The sequence below is a fragment of the Dromiciops gliroides genome, chromosome 3 (assembly GCF_019393635.1).
Source record: "Dromiciops gliroides isolate mDroGli1 chromosome 3, mDroGli1.pri, whole genome shotgun sequence".
NCBI classification, from domain to species: domain Eukaryota; kingdom Metazoa; phylum Chordata; class Mammalia; order Microbiotheria; family Microbiotheriidae; genus Dromiciops; species Dromiciops gliroides.
Window position 1 is genome coordinate 520,630,933 of NC_057863.1, and position 24,469 is coordinate 520,655,401.

The 24,469-nt window shown below is 33.5% G+C and overlaps 1 protein-coding gene across 5 annotated transcripts in view; it reads right to left on the bottom strand.

The window, feature by feature from the left end:
* Positions 1-632: 632 nt before the first annotated feature.
* Positions 633-24,469, bottom strand: part of PGR (progesterone receptor) — a 76,469-nt gene continuing 52,632 nt past the window's right edge. The window contains exons 4-7 of one of the 5 annotated variants that reach the window (XM_043995103.1): positions 9,606-9,750; positions 7,819-7,949; positions 1,624-1,781; positions 633-1,238 (exon numbers count right to left, since the gene is read on the bottom strand). In XM_043995103.1, the coding sequence (XP_043851038.1) occupies positions 1,083-1,238; positions 1,624-1,781; positions 7,819-7,949; positions 9,606-9,750 (590 nt within the window). In that variant the 3' untranslated portion in view covers positions 633-1,082. Of the gene's footprint in view, positions 1,239-1,623; positions 1,782-7,818; positions 7,950-9,605; positions 9,751-21,795; positions 21,877-24,469 lie in introns of those variants that run through there. The other 4 variants (XM_043995102.1, XM_043995106.1, XM_043995104.1 and 1 more) reach the window with 4 other exon arrangements.

Consider the following 24,469-nt stretch of genomic DNA (forward strand, 5'->3'; position numbering starts at 1 on the left):
CTAGTTACTCTATTTTAATGCATTGTTCTATTCATTTATAAAGGATTATGTTTAAGATATAAGATCATTTGGGAGCTTTTGAGAAGGTGACAATAAGAATAATGTAAATGCTTTATTTTGCTTTGGGAAGCCTCTGAGAGGAGGAGGATCAGATAGACAAGACAGTGACGGATTATAATAGTGCTTTATTCACTGCACCACCTAGCTGCCCCTAGTTACTCTATTTTAATGCATTGTTTTATTCATTTATAAAGGATTATGTTTAAGATATAAGATCAGTGGCGCTCAAAATTTGGGAGCTTTTGAGAAGGTGACAATAAGAATCATGTAAATGCTTTATTTTGCTTTGGGAAGCCTCTGAGAGGAGGAGGATCAGATAGACAAGACAGTGATGGATTATAATAGTGATGTGGCATGATAAGAAGAAAGGCAGAACCATAGGAAAGGGTAAAAATAGAGAGTAAGAGTTCAGGCATTGTGGGGGGGGAAAGCTAAAAATTCATACATATCATTCCACCAAACATCTAGTTAGGACCAAATAGTTTTGTTATATGTGTGTATTTACGTGTGTGTATGTATATATTTATTTATAAGATCATCAGGGTTTATAGCTCTTCAGCTTGAGAAACACTAAGCTAAAACAACAGTTTCTGCACAAGTAGTAGGCAAGGAGGAGAAATTAAAAAGAGCTAAATAGAAGCAAAGTGTGCAATGAACATTTTATTTTCTGTACATTTGTTTTTTAAGTTGGTTTGTTAGATGTAATGGGGGTAAAGTTCTCTTTAAATTCTATGAAATAAAATGCATATTAAATTCAGTTTAACATTCATTAAGTACTTCTCCAATTTTGCAAAATTTTAAAGAAAATATGAGTACACAAAACACTTACAAAATGCTCATTATGTTTTATAAAGAAGCTCATTTGTGTTCCACAATATCTCTCTTAAATTTACTCTGCATGTTTTATTACAAGTGTAAGGCGTTTAGGAGAATATTTAAAAATTTTAAGACACCAAAATCTTGACCAAAACAGAAATTCCACAAAATGTAATCCATTTTTTAAGAAGAAAAAAAATCAACATTCACTTTTTATGAAAGAGAAGAGGTTTCACCATTCCTGCAAGGATTTTGGGTAACTGTGCAGCAATAACTTCAGACATCATTTCTGGAAATTCAACACTCAGTGCTCGGGACTGGATAAATGTGTTCAAGCAGTAGAGATGGAGCTGTTTCACAAGCTGTTTTGTTTGACAAATGGTTAAAAAACAGGTAAGAAAAAAGACACAACATATTCAAATATAGCAGCTACTTTTTTTAAAACAACATACTATTACCAATCAAGAATAATTAAAGAACATGTAGTACTATAATTGCTTTCAGAGTAAGAAAGGAAAATGTCCTCTACAGTATGTGATTATTTTCATAAAGATTTTTAAAAGACTATTTTGATCATGCCTATGACAAATAAATAGCATAAGCTTACATAAACATAGTATAACTATACTTTTTGCAATATTTATACATAGAGGCTTTGAAAGAATCATGCAAAATTAAATTAAGCTTGAATAATTAAAAAACAGAGACGCAGTCACTTACTGGTAATGTGAAAAGGAAAACACTTACATCATGCAGGGAATCCATAAATCTTGTAAGCTGGTAGAAACGCTGTGAGCTAGCCACAACTCCTTTCTGCCTCAAACCAATGGCTTTGATGAGTTCTCTAATGTAACTTGATCTCATCTCATCAAACTGGTTCTGACTTCTCAGCCCTTCCAATGGAACTAAAAGAAGAGAATTATTATTGTTGGTAATATTTCTTGGAAAAATAGCATATTAGACATTTTTTTGACACAGGGATAATTAATCCCTGAATAATCTAGTCATTATTTGCTTTTCTGAGGATGTTTAGCTATTGATTTTTCCAATTAAATACTGAAGACTGTTACATGGCAATGTGAAGACATTTGCACACTTCCTTTGGTTCATTGGACCAACCAGGTAAGTGAGAGAAAGTTCACATAACTTCAAATTCCCAATTTTAAAGGATCAGCTTTGTTACAAAAGATCACTTCTTAAGATCTAATTTTATCAGCATATACTCCATGTATATGCTGATAAACATTGGAATAAAAGGATAGACAAAAAATTAACCAGTTAATCCTATGCATGATTACAAATATTTTAATATTTGGTCTTATGTTAATACAGCAATTAAAGCTTAATGTTGTTGTTGTTTGGTTGTTTTCAGTGGTGTCAGATTCATTGCTACATCACTTGGGGTTTTTGTGGTAGGGATAGAATGGTTTGCCATTTCTTTCTCCAGTTCATTTCATGGATGAGGAAACTAAGGCAAACAGTGTTGTAACCTGCCCAGTGTCACACACCTATTCAGTACCTGAGGCCAGTTTTGAACTCAGGAAGATTTCTTCCTGACTCCAGACTTGTTATTCTATCCACTGTGCTGCCTAGCTGGCTACTGAAGCTTAATATAGATTATTTAGTTTTATAAACTGCTAACATTTTGACTTGTATAACATATGTGGAATATATTCATTAAACATACAATTAGAGGCAAGTTTCTGGTGTCAATCAGGATGTACTAAAATATTGTCCTTTGTAAATAAAGCTAAATAGCTAGATTTAGGCAAATGCATATCCTTATCTGAAAAATGGAAAATAATATTGATCCTCATAATAATTATAGGAAAATAATAGTTAACTACTCAACACTTAGCATTATTGACATGCCATTTTATAGTATCTATATTAGGTTACCTATCAATTTTTTATTAAGTGAAAGATTTAAAATATAAAATAAAATGATACTATATTATATGTACTTATAAGAAATCATTTTTTATATTTTATCTATCAAAGGAAGAACTTCTAGTTTTTAAAAATATGCTTTTTGTTTATGAAAAACACACTGATCCAGCTCAAAGATTTCATAATCTTAATGGCAATAAGTAAATTACCACTAAGGCAGAGAAAAGCCCTTTAAGAAGTGACGTAGATACCCACAATAGAGAGGTTCATAATGTCTGGAATAATTTCTCGTAGAATTGTCTTTATGGTGGTCATGGAAGTGACAGTACGTCTAAACTGTTATCTCATCTCTTTGTCACAAATATATTATAGTCATTCCACTCTACTCCTCAACTGCTGCCTCCCAATCTAAGCTTCAAACCCTAACAGTATCAAGCTAGAAATTGTGAGGTCAAAAATGATAGTCAGATGAATAAAACATTGGGTGAAAAATGGGTATTGATTACTTCAGTATCTCAAATGACCCTTTATTTCTTTGGTGTGTTCATTGCTTAACAATCTTAATTAAAATACATATTGAAACCTGCTTTATGCCTAATATACAGTACTTATAAGCTTCCAAGGCCATAAAAAAAAATCACCATTTGGTAACTAAGTGTATTCTGATCAGCCTTTACAAACTCAACATCTTTCATGTCTGGCTCCTCTTTCTTATTTCTATGGCAATCATGTAAGTTTAAGGCCTTTATCTATTTGAATTCAATTAATTCAATTCACTTGACCAGCCATCCCTGATGATCTGCACTATGTTATCATACCTTAGCTGCCTTCTAACTGCAGTCCTTCTGGACTTTCTCCAATTGGTGACTTTCTCAGAAATTCCATTTTAGGGAAGGCCTGCAGACCAGCTATCCCCCGTTCTATAATCTTAGCTACCAAGTTCCCCACATGGTTTCCTACTCCCTATCAACTCTTCTTTTATGTGTTTTCTTCTCTCATTAGAATGCAAGCTCCTTGAGGGAAGAGCATAGTACCTATTTCATAGTCAACACTTAATAAATTCCTGTCACTGTGTGCTGACTACATACAAGATGCTTTGCCTTGTATTGGGCATATAAAGAATAAAATGAAAGTTCCTTTTTTAAGGAGTTTACATTTGCTGGGGTACATACACACACACACACATATACATATACATAAAACAAGGTGATTTTAGGAGGGACTAGTTGTTAGCACTAGTTGTTAAGGGATCATGGAAGGCCTGTTTGAAGGCATAAGGGCTAAGAGACAGGAGATTGAATGTCAAGTTCAAGGAAAAATTATTATGCCAATTTGAAGAGTACAGTAAATGAAGAGAAGTACTGTGAATTGAATTATGATTGAGTATTATGAATATGAGTATTATGGAATGAATCTGAAGAAATAAATTGGAGCTAGCCTGTGGAAAGCTTTAAATGCAAGGCTGAAGAGTTTGTATTTTATCCTAGAAATGATAAGGAGACATTGAAGACTTTCTTTTTGGTCTTGGAAATAGTTTCTTTTTTGAGGAAAAAGGATTTTTGTTTTGTTTTACAGCAGTCACTTCCCAATAATCCTTAACTCCAGAGAACTCTCCCGTGTAACAAAGAAAAACAGTTAAGTGAAACAAACTGACACATCAACCATGTCTAACAGCACATATAGCATTATACATCCATCATCCACCACCTCTCTCCTGAGAAGAGGGAATGTTTCATTCAGTTCCTCTTGCCTTAAATACTTTAATAACCTTCTAATTGGTTCTAGGCCTCCAGTAGGTACTGCCTTCTCTAATCCATCTTCCATACAACTACCAATCTATTATTCCTAAAGCACAGATCAGACCATGTCAATTTCCATTTCAAGATGTTTTGGTAGCTCCTCCTTGCCTTTATGATAAAATATGAACTCCTCTGGCCTTTAAAGTGATCTTTCTAAAGTGCAGGTCTGACCATGTTATCCCCTGCTCAATGTACTCAGTGGTATCTTATTTCCTCTAGTATTGAAAATAAAATCCTCAGTTCGACTTTTAAGGTTCTTCATAGGCCTTTCCCTTTTTCTAGCCTTTTTATATTTTATTCCATCTCAGGTACCCTAAGATCATTGATAATGGTCTCTTGTTCTTTTCAACAAGACACCTTACCTTTTTACATATATGTTTTTTCATTAAAAAATTAATAAGCAAAAATCTGCTTTCTATCATTCCTACCCCCTCAAATGAGAACTAAAAGGAAAAAAAAACCCCTGCTACAAACATGTAAAGTCAAGCAACAAATTTCCATATTGGTCATATTTAGCCATGTCCCAAAAATCCCATATGGTTCTGCACTCTGAGTCTTTCACAACTCTATCAGGAGGTGGGTAGCATGATTCATCAGCATTCCTCTGGAATTGCAGTTGGTCATTATACTTATCAGAGTCCCTAAATACTTCAGAGGGGTTTGTACTTACCGTATTATTGCCATTATATAAATTGTATTCCTGGTTCTGCTTACTTTATTCTGCATTAGTTCAAACAAGTCCTCCCAGGTTTCTCTGAAAACATTCCCTTCATCATTTGTTACAACACAATATTATTCCATCACATTTATATGCCATAAGTAATTGAACCATCCCTCAATTTATGGGCACCACCTCTGCCACCTCAAAGAGAGCTTTAAATATTTTAATTAATAATTTAAAGGATCTTTTTTTACATTGTTAGAGTCGGTTTTTCTTAGGAGTAATTTATCCCTTAATCTCTTCTCCCTTTTCCCTTTTCCCTATTCCTCCTATTTTCCTGCTGAATGAAGGGCAGCTTTGGTATTTTTAGAATTAATGTTCAGAAGTCCTCTATTTTATTAAAGATACATTTTTTTTCATGTAGAATTATACTCAATTTTTCTGGGTTAGTTATTCTCATCTCTAAGTCTTTCCTTCAGGAATATCATATGCTAAACTCTCTGCTCCTTTGTGTGTGGTGGTTACTAAATAGTGTGTGATGCTGACTGTGCTTCCTTGGTATTTGAATTCTTTCTTTCTGGCTACTTGCAATATTCTTGTTTGAATGTTCTGGACTTGGGTTAAATATTTCTGGAAGTTTTAATTGGTTACCACTTTCAGTAGAATACCTAGTGGATTTTTCTATTTCTACTTTGACCTCTGGTACTAAGAGATCTGAGTAATTTTAAGATTTCTTGAAATAAAATGCCTAGGTTCTGTTTTGGGTCATGGTGAAGAGATAATTAGATTATTCTTATTTTTTTCCCTCTTTGATTTGTTTTCCATGTTAGTTAACATTTCTCCCTATCTATTCAGATTTTTAAAAATTTTTAAAAATATTTCTTGTTATCTCATGGAGTCATTGGATTCTATTTAGTCTTTCCTAATTTTCAGGGAATTTGTTGCATGGGCAAGGTTTTATAACTTTTGTGCTAAGCTATTAATTCCTTTTCTAATTCTTTCTTCCATAGTTCTCATTTCTTTCTAATTATTTTCCTCTAGCAGTCACATTTCATTTATAAAAACATCTTAACTTAAAAAAAACCCCAACAAATCTTACTTCACTTCTTATAGGAATTCTGGTTCAATCTATACCCAAGTTGTGTTTTTCTTTGAGGCTTTGCTTGTAGATCTTTTGGAGTTATTGTCTTCTAGGTTTGTATCTTGAGCATCCCTGTTATTATCCTAGGGTTTTTTGTTTGTTTTGGGTTTTGGTTTTGTTTGTTTTGTTTTGTTTTGTTTTACAGTGGAATATTTGTTTATTTGCTCATTCTTCCAGCCTACTTTCTGACTTCAACTTTGATGTTAGTGCTGGGTTATGAGAACTTCTGGGCTGGTTCTGGTGCAGCTTTGGGGGTAGGTAAGTTAAGTGTCATGCTATTGAAGGATCTTAGAGACAGGTCAGCCTAACATTATGTAAGTTTTCAGTAATTCCAAACTTGTCTAAGCAACAGTAGACTGATGCTTCCCTCAGACACCATCAATCATCTAGGAAATTCTCGTAGCTCAGTGTCAGAACTGCATGCTTCTCTTTGGACTGGGATTCCTACCTTAGTTATTCCTCTGCAGGCTTTAGAAGTTGGAACTGAGGCCTAGCTCTCTGCTCCTGGGATCTGAAGCACACCATTGTGGTTATTTCTGAACTTGCTCCTCACTCCACATGCATTCTAGGGTCTGTGACTGATCCTTAGTCAAGAATGCCATTGGTCGGTATAGGACCTTCCTCAGTTAGCCCTGTACTACAGAACTGGACAGTGGCCAACAACACTGCCATTTGGCACCTGTTCCTGTTGTGTCCTTAGAAACTCAGGGACCTCCTCTTGCCCTGGTGCATAGCCTATTCCTGGACATGAATGCTATTTACTTGGTGAACTCTTGACCAGACCCTGCCTCTAGTGTTCACAGGCTTCTGGGTTTGTCTCTTATGCTTAATGGCACCAGAAAAATGACTTCTAACTTTTCCTTCAATTTCCTCATTAGTATTCAGTCCAGTATTTTATTTAGACCTGTTTGGAGGTTTTTTTGTTTGTTTGTTTGTTTTTTGGCAGGGTGTGGAGTGGTGGGGAGCTTACTATACTGCTTCTTGCTGCTCTCTCATCTTGGCTTTGCCTATTCCATTCATTTTCACAGACTATTCTCCATGACCTGAATGATCTCCCTTGTGAAATCTCTAAAATTTCTTCAAGGTGCAACTCAAATGTAACTTCTTGTATTAGAATTTCCCAGCTGTGAGTGAATTCTCTCTATACTCCCTTCCCAACAACACCAATTACCTTGTATTTGTAAAAATGTTGCTTCTTTTTGATATTCTAGAAATCCCTTAAAGGTAGAAACTTTATATTTTTTTTGTCTGTTTCTTCAGTGCCTTGCACAATGCCTGGTCTGAATTTAATACATGTTTATTGAACTGAATTAAAATTGTGAAAGTAATGTTCATATTACTGGGCACTTTTTATCTTTTAAAAATACTATAAATGATTTCTATGCATCAAATAAGCCTTATATTATTTCAAATTTTAATAATGAACCGGAAGAAAACAGTTAATTACTTACTTGTATTAAGAAGCAATAATACTTTCATACAGAGGAATTCTTCTTGAGTAACTTGAAGCTTGACAAACTCCTGTGGGATCTGCCACATGGTAAGGCATAAGGAATAGAACGATGATTCTTTCATTCGCTGTCTTGCACCATCACAAAAACAAACAAAAACAAACAAATAAATAAAATAACAACAAAAAACAATACAGTATCTCGGACAATTATAACATTATGTCATAATATTATCAGAGAATGTGATAACACAACTTTGTCCATTTTTGCATATAAGGTCCTTTCACTTACAAATACATTGAAGATTTTGAATTTTAGTTCAACAAAAATGTGTTTCACAAAGCAGGTACATAATGTGTTTTATGTTACTTAAAGTTTTAATAATAAAGGGTTTTCAGATTGGGGTAAATATTATTAGAAAGTTGGAAATGTAAGTGCAGAAGAACAGTTTTTGCAAAGGTAGTCAGGTGGACAGGAAGAATTACAAAAAGGTATTTGTTACATGTTCTATCGAATCATAATTTTAAATACACAGACCAAAAGAGAACGGGAATAAAATTTCAAGAACTGTGAATAAAGAAGCAAGTGATGCTCAGGAATAGGAAAAATTCATATGATGTGGGGGCACAATAAGGAAGTAGAGTTCCTAGAAGTAGAGTCATGAAATTGATAATTTTTTACATAGAATAATTTTCAAGATGGAGCCTACAATTCCCACTTGCAATGGTCATGTATATCAGAGTTTGTAATGCTATTAATTTGATGGAAAACATTCATTTTACAAAAATTAGCCTTAAAAATAACTTCGTTGAAAAATATTTTAAATAATAAAAAAAATAAATAACTTTGGGTAACTGCATAATGGTGAGAGGGTACAGAAAATTAAATTGGCACAGGTTAATATGTTTAAAATAATTTATAAGATCAAATAAAAATTATGAAATGTACGGTATTTTACTTTAGATTTTTAACATTATTTTTGATACCTAAATAATATAGTGCTTGACTTGTAGTTAGGAAGACTTGAGTTTGAATCCTGATATAGATACTTCCTAGCTACGTAATCCTAGGTAAAATAACTTAACTTCTCTCACATTCAGTTTCCTCATCAATAAAATGGGCACAATAATAGTACCTATCTCATAGTGTTGTGAAGTTCAAATAAGATAAGGTATGTAAAGTACTTTTCAAACCTATATAAACATTAAGAATTTTTACTTTGAAAGGTCATTATTAGGACAAATGAGATAAGCAGGATTAAAGGAACAATTATAATTTATTTTAATAAAATTATTTTGTGACAAGATTTTTCTTCATGCTAGATATAAGGATCATTACAGAAATGTATATATTGCTAACTTAGTTTATTCTCTATCATTTTTGGGGAGTCTAATCTTTCTAGTAGAAAAGTATTTATTTTCATGTTGAATTATATTTTAACTTTTTAAAAGACAAACTACTGGTTTTCTCTTATTAACTTTAAATAATAATACTATTACAACTAGATTTATGTCTTTAATATTTCAAATTACATTTAAAATATTTTAATTGAGAAAATTGCTTAAAATCAGACATAGATGAATAGGAGAAATCTTGGTTATCATAATATAAATAAATGACATGCTTTTCAAATTATCTTTTTGAAGAGCATTCTTTTATTTTTGTGATAGCTGACTATCAGCAAAATCATTATTACGCAGCAGCATGTTCTACTTTGAAGAATTATTGAGTAAAATGAAACTTTAATCATTTCAAAAAACTCTTAATAAGCATGTTGCTATACTTACTCATTAAGTATCAGATCAGGTGCAAAATACAACATTTGACCATTGACATGCTTATATGATCTCCACCCCAGTCCAAACACCATTAGACTCATCCAGGAATATTGGATGAGGGTTATCTGATCATCAATATGTAAGTTACGGAATCCTAAAAATCAAATGCAAAATTAAAATAGGCCAAAAAAATTTCATTAAGAAGAATTAAAATTTGAATTCTTATCTAGTTATGTGAATGGTATAGTAGTAAAACATCACCAATCTAATTTCATAAACTATTGTATTACAATACCGAATACTAATTGCTAATAAACTCAATTGAAAAATAAACACAGAAATGATAGAAATAATTTTAAGTTGGTCATTGAGATTTTGCATTTCTGTAAGTTAATTGACATACCTTCTGAAGCTACTATATATTACAGCTACTTTATTCAAACTCAATGTTCAAATCTATTTATAAGTGATCTGTTCCAAGTATTGCTCAAAAATTTTAGAAAATTAAAAACCTGCTACTAACAAGATGAAAGCTACTATTGGTCAATAGAGCAAAAAATTCCATTTCCTGATGAGGTTTGAGATCTCAAGTTGGGAAGTGAACTCTGGGAAAGCGATAATGGTACCTGCCCCTAAATTTCAAAGGACTCCCATACTCCCATTTCTAGAGAAGGGGCATACAAGAAGAAGTCCTGAATCTCTCTCTCTTTTTGGTGAGGCAGTTGGGGTTAAGTGACTTGCCCAGGGTCACACAGCTAGTAAGTGTCAAGTGTCTGAGGCCGGATTTGAATTCAGGTCCTCCTGAATTCAGAGCCGGTGCTCTATCCACTGTGCCACCTAGCTGCCCCCTGAATCTCTTTTAACATGTCTTTTGATCCAGCACAGAAAGGAAGAATTTGACATGTAAAGAAAAAAGTTCAAAAGAGTTAGCAGAGGGAGAAATTTCCTCAAACTAAAAACAAAACAAAACAAAACAACAACAACCAAAACAAAAAACTTCCTAGCATTTCATAGAATTGACAACTTCTTTGACTTCCTTCCTTTACACTGCACTCAAACCCAAGTAAGAGCATTTATTCTGTGTTCATATATGGCAGTTATTGTTCAGTTGTTTTTTAGTCATGTTCCACTCTTCATGACCCAATTTAGGGTTTTTCCTGACAAAGATACTGGAATGGTTTGCCATTTCCTTATTCAGCTCATTTGATAGATGAGGCAAAGAGGGTTAAGTCACACCAATTGTAAGTGTCTGAGGGCAGATTTGAATTCAGGAAGAAGAGTCTTCCTGACTCCAGGCATGGCCCTCTGCACTGCACTGCATAGTTGCCCTTCATATGGTATATACCACATCTATTTATATGTAACCAACCAGTTTGAGATTTTTCCTGTAGGCATATCTTACTTGTTAAGGGTTAAAATTCTAGCTAAACTGTCTAAAATATCTAATGAGTGGTCGCCAATAAATTATAAACTTTAGCAAGAGTTAGACTTTTAAGCATTTATTAAGGAGAATAAGAATTTGGTAAAGAGAGAGAAAAAGGCCTAGATTCCTATCTATTAAAGGGAGAGCACATTTCTAGCTCCGCTCTCCACCAGAGTCCAGAGGAAAGAGCCCCAGAGTCAGCGCCAGTCTCTTCCTTCCTCCTCCCACTAGTCCGCGTCACTTCCTCCCGCCAAAGAAAAGGCTCCTGGTCTTGCCCTCAAAGACCTTCGCTTCATGGGCAGAACTCTTCTACAGTAAGTATCCAGCAGGTGGCATCATTCCAATCGTTACAGTCCCCCCTGTTGTTCCTCAAGAAACAAAATGTTTCCTTGACGGAACATACTTTATATGATAGACACGTTTAAGAAATAAAATAAAATTTTATAACACTAGAGGGAAGCTGATGCTTAAAAGTTTTAATTTTTTTGAGTGGATATGCACCATTTTATTTGTTTTGAAAGTCTGGATTTTTGCATCATGGATTTTCACAAAACTAAGGCCTCCATAGATCAAGTCACTTTTCCAATATTACACAGTGCAGAAGAAACTGGTTTAAGATTTGAATTCAGGGACTCTGACTCCACAACCAGTGCTTTTTCTGCTTTACCATACTATTTTCCTTATTGTTGGTTTATGTATTGTATCATATGGAAAGCACAAGAATTATATGAAGTAAGATTTGAATAAGAAGACTATTAAAAATAGCATGTCTGTTGATACCACTGGGTACAAATTCATTACTTTCCAAAATGCCTCTAGTTACTGTCAGTAATTTTAATAAAGCATAAGAATGCTTCCATTGGGAAACACTTTCATAATTTTCAAATATGTTACCTGGCATTTAACATATATTTTAGTTTTCTTGCATTAAGGTACCTTATTTGCTCTTTTAAATGGTAATGAGTATAATTTAAAAATCATTCAATTACTATAGCTATATCCCTTAGTATACACATTCTACTCTTTATTGATTTTAAATTTTTTGTGGACTTTTTGGTTACCTGATCTAAAATAAGAATAACTTTTTACACAACAGCAAAGTTAAAATTTTTTGAAGTCACTTAAATATCAAAGATTGCCAAATTATCAAGATTTATCATCTTATCTGCACAATTGCATAGTATAATTACTACTACAATTACTTTCCCTTTTACAGTGTTTACAAGTGATAAATTGGGTAGTGTTAAATTGACTTCAACATTTAAAATACAATAATATATTTCGCCCTTAACTATAAAATCATATATTATTATATGCCTACACAAAGAAAGGAACATTGAGATCATATTCCCCTGAAGATAATGATCAGGTAAACAGTACATTTGGAATGATCGTCAAAATGAAAAGACTCCATGTAAAGAGGTGATTGATGACTGCTAAGTGTTTAACCATGAGTAGAAAAAAATACCTTTTCCTTATAAGTAATGTGATCTGTTAATTTCTGATATAGCACTATTAAAAGGTGTCCAATTTCAAAGATTACAGAAAAAATCTTTAAAAGGTACAATTCTCGACTTGTGACTTCTAGGTTTTCCCCATCTTATTTCTATTTTTTTAGTCACAAGAATATAAAATGTCATGATGCCACCTAACTTTGTGAAGAAATGCAGTGTCTGTTAACCTTGGGGATGATGGTGGTGGTGGTGGTGGTGGTGGTTGGACTGCAGTACTTTTTGTGTCATGAAAATTTTGGCCATAGGTTAAGGATCATATAGTATATATGAGAAAATATGGACTATTGTTACCAGTGGCGTAAATACTGTTCAGCTAGGAGAAGTGTTTTTTGGATTATCTATTTACCCGTGGACCGTTTCTGGGAAACCATTATAGGCTAAGTTCTGGACATGAAAAGAGTATCTTGATATATGAGTAACTGACCAATTAGTGAAAAGTGGTGGGGACTCTCATAGGATGTTCAATTGCTACACATTAAAGCAGCACCTAAGCTCCAATAAAGAAGTAGTAGATTTTAAATAATAGTAATTATAATAATCATAGTAACCATAATGATAACAGATAATATTATTATCACAATTTTGGCTCTTGCTACTGTCATAAATGAATAAAAACAATAACAAAACAAATAAAATAAGCACAAAAACCCCAAAGTATATATGTAATCATCAAAATGTGTGGGGAAAAAAGTCCATGAAAGATAGAGAGATGACATTCAGAAATCTAAGGCAGTAACAAAAAATTTTCTTTGGGAAAAATATTTCTGAAAAAGGTAAGAAAAGCATATATTAAGTTCTAACATATTTCAATTAAGCTTCTCTGTCATTTCTATCAGCTTTATTTGAATACTTCATCTTTTTAAATAATAATTTTAAGGAACTTTCATCAGGGACTAAAGGGCACTTTTTCCATAGTTATTTCAAAAATTTTATTTGGAAGAAAATATCTATTACAAAGGAATTGGAATACATACCTTAGATTACATTTTTGTTAAATTTTAATTCAAGGAAATTAGACAAAGAATGAGATAAGAAGAGTGGTATGGACAATCAAAATGCATAATTTCAGAAAGGTGAAGACAGTAAAGAAAATAGATATGGAACCAAGGAATTAGAAAAAAAAGAATGGTTCTATAATTCTGTTATTCATTTTACATCAATGTATTTGACCATTCCACATAAAAACCACAGAAATAAAAAATACTCAATAATCAATGGCAATTACTTGTGATTTTTGATAAAGTACATGAAATGATACATTTTCTAGAAAAACATCTGATTTAACAAAATACACTGGAAAATTATTAAGAAAAATAAAACTATATGCTTATAGGATATTCTCAGCTTATGCAATTGTACTTCAAAAGTTTATTAGCAAATTCATTAGAATTGAGGGCATATTTTGACAGAAATTCCTAGGGAAGCTTGAAAATACCTATTTAACCCATGTTTAATCCACAAAATAGCTTAAAGAACATGTACATTTATAATAAAAAATAGAACACAATGCAAATGAAACAAAAGAGAAAAATAGTAAAATTGAGTAAAATGTTTTTAAATTTGTTCTTAAGGAAGAGCAGGTTTAATTAAAGGAATAGAAATTAGTTCTTTAATAGGTGTTCTTTTGTAGTTTAGGGATAGATTTCAGGGGGTCTGTGAACTTTTGATGGAAAAAATTACATCTTTATTTTCAATAAACCCTAAATGACCTTTAGCATCTAATTATTTGAGAAGGGGTCCATAGACTTCCACAAACTGAAAAGGGTTCAAAAACACAAAAAAGATTAAGAATTCCTATTCTAGAAGGTTGAAGAGGTAAGTATAATTAATTGCTCATTAAATTCCAGCTAAAAGTTTTCTTTCTCAAATACTCTTCTTTGACTTACCTCTTCATTTCTCTCTTCCTAATGTCTTTTCAGGTTAATTTTAATTTTAAGGAATGAACTTTGGACCAAATACTATAAGAAATTTTTCCCCTTTTTCTCGTACTGTTATCATGGTAGAAAGGTACAAGAATACTACAAATGGCATATTGTGACAAGTAGAAAGAAAATCATTAAGTTGAGACGTTAGAACTAAGAAATATGCTCCCAAGTTATGGAAGTTGATTTCAGTGGTTATATCTTGTTCCATTGCACAACTTTTTGCCTTTTCCTTTTCTTTGATGCAGGTGTATCACTAGCATGATTCATGCCTATCATCTATGCTTGGTTTAAATAATTGGGTCACAAAAGGAATGAGAAAAGAGTGAAGACATAAAGAGATAAGATAATTTTTCTTGTGATAACTGGCAAGCCCCAGAAGAGAAATGGGAGAAGATGAAATGGAGAGACATGAGCATTAAGAGACATGCCAATAAAGTTTGGTGTATTATGGACTGGTTGAATTACCAAAATCCATTTTTTAAAAGTCTGATATAATTAAAAGGTCAAGTGAAATTTAATGGAGAAATGTAAAATCCTACACTTGTGTTTAAAAATAAGTCAACTTCTCAAGAACAAGATGTGGTTAAAATCATAAGAAAAGGATTTGAGACCTTCAGTGAATTGTGATTTTGATAAATCAATAGTGCAACGTAACAGTCCTAAGCATTATGCTAACTTGGTAGCTTTAAGAGAGTCAGTGTTCCAAATATATGTTTCAAAAAAACAAGCATCAGTTTCAAAGGGAAGCTTGAGATCATTTAAATAGTATATGTGTGTATATACTATATACAGGAAAAATAGTACATATAAATGCAGGAAAAATAAAATAAATATAAAAGATGGTTTTTCTGTAAATATATGTATATGTTGCAGGATATCTATATACGTGTGTGTGTGTGTGTGTGTGTGTGTGTATAAACATATATTTCCTGAAAAAACTGCAATTCAAAGTATTTTCTTTCTCTTTTTAAATTTAGGGTCCAGGATTAAAATCTTCTATGTCTGTCCAAGATTTGTTTTATGTAAAAGTACTACAGGTTGTCCAATCAATTTTGTATTATTCGGAATCATAAGATTCTTCATTCACATGGCTTTTCCTCTATGGATGGTGAGGTCCAGCTTTTTTTTTTTTTGCGGGGCAATGAAGGTTAAGTGATTTGAACTCAGGTCCTCCTGCATCCAGGGCCAGTACTTTATCCACTGAGCCACCTAGCTGACCTTCAAGGTCCAGCTTTTTCAAGTGATTATAGATGTCTTCATAGTTCTTACAATTTTCTAAGACTTGATGAAATACTTTAAATAGAATCTACATACTGGAGAATTTGCAGGACAGAACCTCATCTTATATATGGAACAACTTTTTCATTTGGACTCCATCAGATATTCTTAATTTCTGAGGCAAAAACATCTATGAATAGACATTTTTATCTTACTTGATATTAATGAGGTGTTTTTTTTAACAGTTTGTTGCTGCAGTTATATATTTCAATGAATGCCTCATGATTTTAATATCTATATGGAGGATGCTTTGCTGGAAAAATTTTAAAATGGCATTATTCTCTACCAAACCAATTAAATTATTTTGTCAATAAACACTATATAAAGGGGGAATGTAGAATTCTCTGTGCTTTAGTCAATTGTATAACCGTAAAAATGTGGTTTGTTATTGAATAATCTTTGCAAAAACTGCTCTGTTCTCTTTCCTATCTTCATCAAAAATGAAGTCTTAAATAATCTATTAATGCCTGGGAATAAGGAAATAGCACAATCTCCAAAGAATTTAAAAAGTCATCAAATACACAATGAAGAGGTGCATGGTGGGTGTGGAAAGGCTGTGCTTTTTGGGGGGTGGGGTGGGAAGAAAGACTCTGGACTTTCATCAGCACAGAGAACTCCCAATTAAAAAAAAAAACCCTCTCTACCAATGCAGCTCACCCGTTACTTGGCTTTTCAGAAAGTCCTGGAGAACTGAGAAATTGTGATTTGCCCAAGGTCATGTTAGAGCTAGAACTTAAATGAAGATCTTCTTAATTCCTATTTAAGGAGTATGGCTGTTTATACACTATACTATGTGTGGCATAATAGTAATAACTAATTGTATACCAGAAGTGGCATAACATAAGGATATAAGAAAAGGAGGTAGACTGGTTATGTAGCCCAAATTTAGAGATAAATGGACAGCCTTTGTATTTCTTTAGACTATAATAAAGTTTCCAGGATATTTGACTTCTACTTTTGGAATATTTATAAGAGGGAAAAAAAGAATAGATGAGAAACTAGATGTGTTGTGACCTTACCCATTAGAGGAAATATCAATGTTTAAGAGATTATGGATCAATTAAAGTATCAAAAGAAAACAGAATGAGGAGATACTATTTCTTGGTTATGTCACATTTAAGCATTTGTCTCTACCAGCAAACCCAATTGCTTATTATGGACTCAGGAGAGCTAGTCCTAGCAATTGAGAGTCAGGCTACACAACTAAGCATAACCTGGGAGCCTGGCTAAGCAAACAGCCCAACAGAAATGATTCACCTGGGAGGGAACTTTGTTAAGACTCCACAAGGATAGAAAGAACATCAAGGGTTTGCACTTGGCCACATGTATTCCTCCATGCATATCTCACTATCACTGTAGTTTCTTTCCATGGACAAATCTGTGCATTTGTGTGACACTGTATTCTGGGTTTATTGTGGGAATGTTTTGCAGCTACTGCTATTATTATGCCTTCTTAGTGAATGCATATGTTTTGAGCTAATTATGTCTACTGGCATGACTATTAATGGGAAGTACACTGGTAGAAGCTGGGGAGCTATTACCTTAGAAGAGGGCATCCATAGGGTGTCTTTGAACCTCAAGGTAGTGGTCAATTTCTTGAGACCAAAACCATGAGCGGGAGTTGCCCAGAAGTGTTACATATATACATATACACCAGTATAAATTGATATTAAGTTATGTAGTATCATATCTATCTTGTAATTAAAAATGAAGCCAAGAAAGAAGATAGGTTGATGTAAAATATATACTAGAGATGAACCAAATTACAGGTTCCTACTGAAGTATTAATCAGGCTGGGGATAATTTAGGAGAATGCAGATTCTGGATAAAGAAGCAGCTCTCAAACACTTTGGATCCGTGTACTTTGGTAGGGCAAAGGGACTCACATACTATCTACCTGGTTGACTTTCCCAATGGGAAAGAGACCAATGATGCTTTTGATGATTTACCAATAAGATTTCATAAACATTATTTCATTTTGTCTTCACAATAACCTTGCAATATATGTAGAGGTTATATAATCTTCCTTTAGAGTTGAAGAAACTGAGATACAGAAGAATTAAGTGATTTGTTTAGTGTCATATAGTTGTTGTGCTAGATTAGAACCTGTGTCCTACCTGTGGACCACCCTGAGGGTATTTTTTTGAACTAAAGAAGTGAGTGTTATAATTAACTAAAGGAAAAATATCTATGGAGAAAGAGAGAGAAAAATGTTGATATAAGAATGTCTATGAAGCTAGCAGGTTAATAATGCATAACAGGAAAAACTATACTGGTTGAGTTGGATAAAAGTTAAGCTAGATCACTTTTCCAGAAGTTGTTTTTTAATGTGTGTATGGGGGGGGGTTATTTTTCACTTTCCAGATGTGAAAAAAGATCCTTGGTAATTATGTGATTATAGTGTCCATTTTATCCCATCTGTCTTAATCCTAGCAGTTAAGTGATGTGCCCCCAGCATAAATAGCTTCCAGTTACAAAGCCTTCTCAAATAGAAATGCCCCAAAGATTTGGTGGGAAGATAGGTGTGAGTTTTGAAAATCAACTAATCTGCAATGACAGGTTAAGTGGAAATATTCAATGAAGAAGAATACATGACAGCAATTGAGAGCTCAAAACAAACAGTTCAGGGGTGGGTATAGAATATTAATTTTTTCAGTTCCTTGCTCCTTTTCCTCCTCTTCCTTTGCCTCCTTCTTCTCCTCTTCCAAGTTGCTAGTCCCACTTCATTTAGGGGGTAACTAGATGTCTTCTTTTTAAAGCATGTCTTTCTTGCTTTAGCATTTTATTTCAGGGTCCTACAAAGATTTTCAAGGGCAGAGAAGAGAAACACTCTCATTCTCTAGAATATAGTAGGAATTTTCAATAATCTATTCAATATCTGGGGGGGGGGATTCCCCATTGCCACACAAACTCCGGTTTTCTGTGTCCCTTAAAAATAAGGGAACTATTCACCAGCTATTTTATAACAAATTCTTTTATTCAGACTTCCTCAAAATTTTTCCTCTCACTCTTTAGGTTTTATACATTTATCTAACAGGCCTTTCTTTTGGTGATGTAGTAGGTTCAATTTATTGCTAGTAGATGATTCATAATCTCCAGTACCTGAACATTATAGGTACTTACTAAATTTTATTGAATTTAATTTACTAAATATTAAAAATCTAGGTTGAATGGGAAGCCCTTTATAATTTTTCCTTGATCTAATTACCAGTCTTATCCTTTTATTATTCCTCTGTGCTTAAGCAGGACCTCTATTTTCCAAGCACACTATATGTTTCCTCACCTCCAAGCTCTTTATCATTATTCTATATGGAATGTCCTCTTCTCTGTCAGCTTTTGAAATTCTGTCTATTCATATAAGCTTAGTTCAAATGCTGCCTCATCACTAGCTGTGTGACTCTGGGCAAGTCACTTAACCCTGACTGCCTCAAACTGCCAGGGCCATCTCTAGTTGTTCTGATGTATATCTTGCCACTGGAACTAGATGGCTCTGGAGGAGAGAGTAAGGCTGGTGACTTTGCACAGTCCTCCCTCCCTTGAGGTTCAAATTCACTGCAAGTCATGACATCACCTCCCGCATCAGTACAATGTGAATAATATAGTACTCTTTGTAAAGGGCTCCTTTGAGTAGTTAAAAATGTTTTTCAAACCTTATATCTCTATGTCATTTATTGTTGATTACAAGATTCCAGGATTTTAAAGCTGGAAATGATTTTAAAGATTATTTATTTAGTCCAAGCTCCTCATTTTATGGATGATAAAACTAGGTTCTAGATTCAATTTAAAGATCTCTAATTTCAAATCCAGTGTTCTACCCACTGAGCAACACCGCCTAGACAACCATGATAATCATGATAATTATAATAATACCTCACTTTGAGGCATAGGCCTAAAAAATCCTCTTGTCTCTGCTTTCTACTCTTCCAATACATTCTTTTTTTTTTAACTTTATTTTTTTTAAGTGAGGCAATTGGGGTTAAGTGACTTGCCCAGGGTCACACAGCCAGTAAGTGTTAAGTGTCCGAGGCCGGATTTGAACTCAGGTACTCCTGACTCCAGGGCCGGTGCTCTATCCACTGCGCCACCTAGCTGCCCCCTCCAATACATTCTTTACACTTTTTTCTATATGGCTTCCTTATGCAGAGATCTGGTGACATTGCTAACCTACTCAAAACCCTTCATTGACTCCCTATTGACTGCTGAATACAATTCAAACTCTTTTGTCTTTACCTGATATTCAAGGATCCCTACAACAACCATTTTCAAAGTGGCAAGTTCAGGCTTCATATGTGGGAAAAATGTATAACAATTTGAATTATCCAAAAGTGGAATGATCTACTGCAAAAGTTAGTAGGTTCTCTCTCACAGGAGACCTTCAAGCAAAAGCTGCTGTCTCACCATTTGTTAGGTAGGTTGTTAGAAGCATTCTTATTCTGGTATGGATGTACTAGTTTCTGAGGTCTTTTCTAACTCAGAATTTGGGAAATTTGATCTGACCCTACTGATAAATACCTCCTCAAATGTTCTTCTACATATCTTAACTCTTGAATCCTAAGTGTTCTCTTTTTTCATGTGGAGACTACTAGCAGCTCAGAACAAGTCAATCATATAGCTACATCTGCTAGTACTATGGGCTTGGCCATCATAGCAACAAAAATGTTGAAATCACTCAGCAAGGATCAGCATTGACAGTCAAGATCCCCATCCTCTCTAGCCATTTATTTGCATAAGGGGCACCTGTCCTTGCCTGGTCCTAGGACCCGTTCTCCCAATATCCAACATGGACTTAGTTTTGTAAATATGTACCTCATAAACTCTCAACAAATATTAGCTCTAAAGTTCTACAGTTGAACACCTTTTTTCCACATACTTCATGTCCAAATAGTCAATAACCAAACTGCATGTACTCAAGTATTCCATGCTCTGTTCTTAATTTCTTTCCTTTCAGTCCACCTCCCTACAGTTCCATGCCATTCATTAACTTTTATCACAAACGCATCCAGGGACCACACTCTTTAAATAGCCCAAGGGGGATAATTAATATTTGTAGACACTTGCAGGAACGCTATGTCTTTCCTGAATAGCTATTTACCTTCTCCCAACATTCCCAACCTTAACATCTACTTGTTCAATTTTACCTTATACTATTTATCTCTCTATAGCATAAGCTTCTGCCAAATTGTACTACTCAATTCCCCTTGGGGGCATTGCTCACTTTCCTGGCTCTATGCTTTTGCTCACATAAATTCCTATTTGGAATACATCTTTCCCTGATATGTTAATTGAATTCCTATCTGTTCTTTAAAGACCAGGTCAAATGTTTTCTTTGTTAATATGCCTTCCTAAGAATCCTCTTCATTTCTCAGCTTCATGTAAGTAGATAATGACTCTTCCTCAGACTTAACATTGAACTTTGGGCCTCTTGGTTGTGCATATTATATATTATTTTGTACCATAGTTATTTATGTATGTGTCATATACTCCTAACCAGCCCATATACATGATAAAGACTCAAATTATGTCTTATACAAATTTTATATCTCTCATAATGTACAGCACATAGTAGCTTTATGTTTGGTGAATTGAATTGCTGAACTGACACAAAATGGTTCCAGTGCCTGGAGAAATCCTTCAATATAAAAATGGCCAACTAGAGATGATAAGAACTGAGATAACAGAAAATAAGTGGATTTCCCTGCACCCCCATTTTGATTTAACTTCAGATAATCACCAGAGAAAGAGGACCTCAATGATAGGCAAACTATCCACCAATTTGAGTCATTTCACATATGACCAAACTCTCTTATTAGTTACAGTAGTATTTAAGGACAATAACCTGGCAAATCTTTGTAACTCATCTCATTGACCAATGCAAACAAAAGAAAAAAAAAACCTTTAAAGAGTGTATAAAGATGATATTCAGCTTAAATAGCTCACCAGATATGACAAGATTTCAAATATAGTATTTTCGAAACTCCAACCAGTTGTTAGGGCGAACATTCTCAATTTCCTCTAGTGTACTCACTCAATAAACAAGCTTGGTAATTTCATGTGCTTACCTCTTTTAAGACTTGTCTATGTGTATCACCCCAATGCATTCTGGGGAAGGGGAACTGGGCTTGACTTGCATGGCTGGAAATCTTTGAGAATGACCACAAGAATGAGACAGTTTGAATGTGACATAACTTCCTTTAAATGGCATACTGGAGCATGCTGCCTATATTTCAGGTTGCTTATTAAAGGGGTCAGCCTGTCAAAAATTGTAATCCACACATAATCATTATAATAATGTCAGGTGAGGCTATTCACTAGGATAAGACTGTTCTACTGCCTGGTGTTTCTCAGGACTAGGCCTATCTGTGGCATTTTAGATGAAGGTAGTAAATGCTGTAGGTAAGACTAAAAATTTATTTCCATGCTATTTCTGGACCTTTCCTTTCTAAGCTATTGAATCTGATCAACTAATTCAATAAGACTTTGAAACTGACTAAAACAATGAAAATTACACATATTCTTACACAATTGTTTCTGAAAAACATCTTTGAGTTCTATGCTGAGAAGGTTCTCTTTAATAGTTTTCCTCTCCATGTTAAGGTAATATAGTATAATGGAAAGTATGTTGGACTTAGTCTTGTGAACCCTCAGTACAAACCACAACTCTCATACTTACAAGCTATATGATCTTGGATTACTTACTTTACCTTCAATTTTCTCAACAGCAAATGCAGATAATAATACCTGTAAGTACCTACCCCATGAGTCTGTTGTAAGGAACAAATCAGATAATGGATATAAAAAACTTTGCAAGCCTTACCATTGGATCTAAAAAGCTATTATCTGCTATATTTCCTCTACACCACCAAACACACACACACACACACACACACACCCCAAACAACATTAAAGTATAGCCAAGTTGATCACCCTACTTCAGCTATTTTACTGTTTTATTCACTTTGTATACCAGAAGGAAGACCAAAAAAGGGACAACAGATAAAAAGTCAAATATTATGCTAATAGCATATATAATTTTTCAGTTCTATAATTATTAATTTCCAAAATAACAAGTCTCTGATATTTTCTTCATTTCTTGTGCAATAAGAAAAGTTCTCTCTATCATTTTTGTACTATATGGTAATTGTGTTATTATCTACTGAGTTTTAAAGAATTAGTATAACTTTGTACTGCTTAAAAAATGCTATGGATCATTGTCACATGGTATGGCCACGCCAAGGCTTTCTTCAATCGTTCTGAGTAAAGAAGAGTTGGCTTTATGGTTTTCTATCTATATTTCTATACATCCATATACATGAATTTATACATACATACACACATAGGCACACATACAAATATGTCTGTATACACATATACACATGCATGCACACATACATACATAGGTTGCCAATAACTGAACATTAATTTCATCATAACTTTTTGGTATTTCATGTGACCTCATTTAAGATGCTAGTAACTCAGTTTATACAACGTTTTAGTACCTGGCATCAGTATCAGTCTCAACTGGGAAGTCAAATTACATTTTAAAACAAAGTTACTTTGACCCAAAGATATTGTAACATATTGACTTGAATTTCTGGGAAAATTTTGGTTGCTCCCATTTCCTCACAAAGAAACTAAGTATAGTATTATAATTCAACAGTTAGAAATATCAGCTTTTCAAAGCAAAATTGTGAAAAGTTTTTAAAAATAGGCAGAAAATGTTTTCATTAAAAATTTAATGCAGTTAAAATGTAGAACTCTGCATTGCTACATCTCCTTATTTTTATTTCTATTTCATTCTAAACAGAATTTGTAAACTACAAACTACAGAATATGCTGGTAAATTTAATTTTGCTGTTTAAACAATATTTAAGGGTGGGGTCGAATACTTTTTTTAGTTAATAGCATAAGGGTCTAGTCACTGGGACATGCCAAACATTGGTTTTCCCACATATCATAATAAGACTTTAAAATAAAATTTGTTAGAAATTAATCATGGTGAAAATGTATACGTAATAATTTTCTCACTTCTTGGGGTTACATTAGTTTTGGTAGTCTATCTATAACTGTTTTAACTTCAAAAAACATACTTCAGATTTTCACTGGAGTTTAAACATGCACAAATTATTTTATTAAATTTGACTTGAAAATTAAGGTTTATGCTTGTTTATTATTCAAAAAGTAAATAGTGAAACAAAAGCGATGAAATATGTCAACAAAATAAACATATCCTCAACAATAAAAATATGAGAAAGACAAAAATATAAGCACCTATTTGTAAATAATAGAAAATTATTTTTCACACAAATTTCACTAGTATTGTGGTAAGTATAAATTTTGCTAAATTAACATATCTACAGTACATCATTTAAAAGATCAAAAAGTAAGGCCTTGAGAGGTTAAATAATTCGTCCAAGGTCTGATGCTAATTAGTGCAAGTAAGCATTAGAATTTGGGACCTTTGATTTCCATTGCTTTTTAAAATAAACTAACCACAGTTACCTATGTCATTGATGGGTTCAAAAACAATCTACAAATATTTAAGGTATTTATCATTCTTACTTTTCAAGTGGGGAAACTGAAGAGTATAGTTTTCCTGCCAAGCTCCTCAAGAAGAATCTAACTAGTGGGAATGCAGGAATTTTGACTTTAATCAGACTATAAACAGCCAGACAATATTTCACCTCTATTAGAATACTGAATTTCATTAATCTTTGTTCCTTGAATATGTTCAAA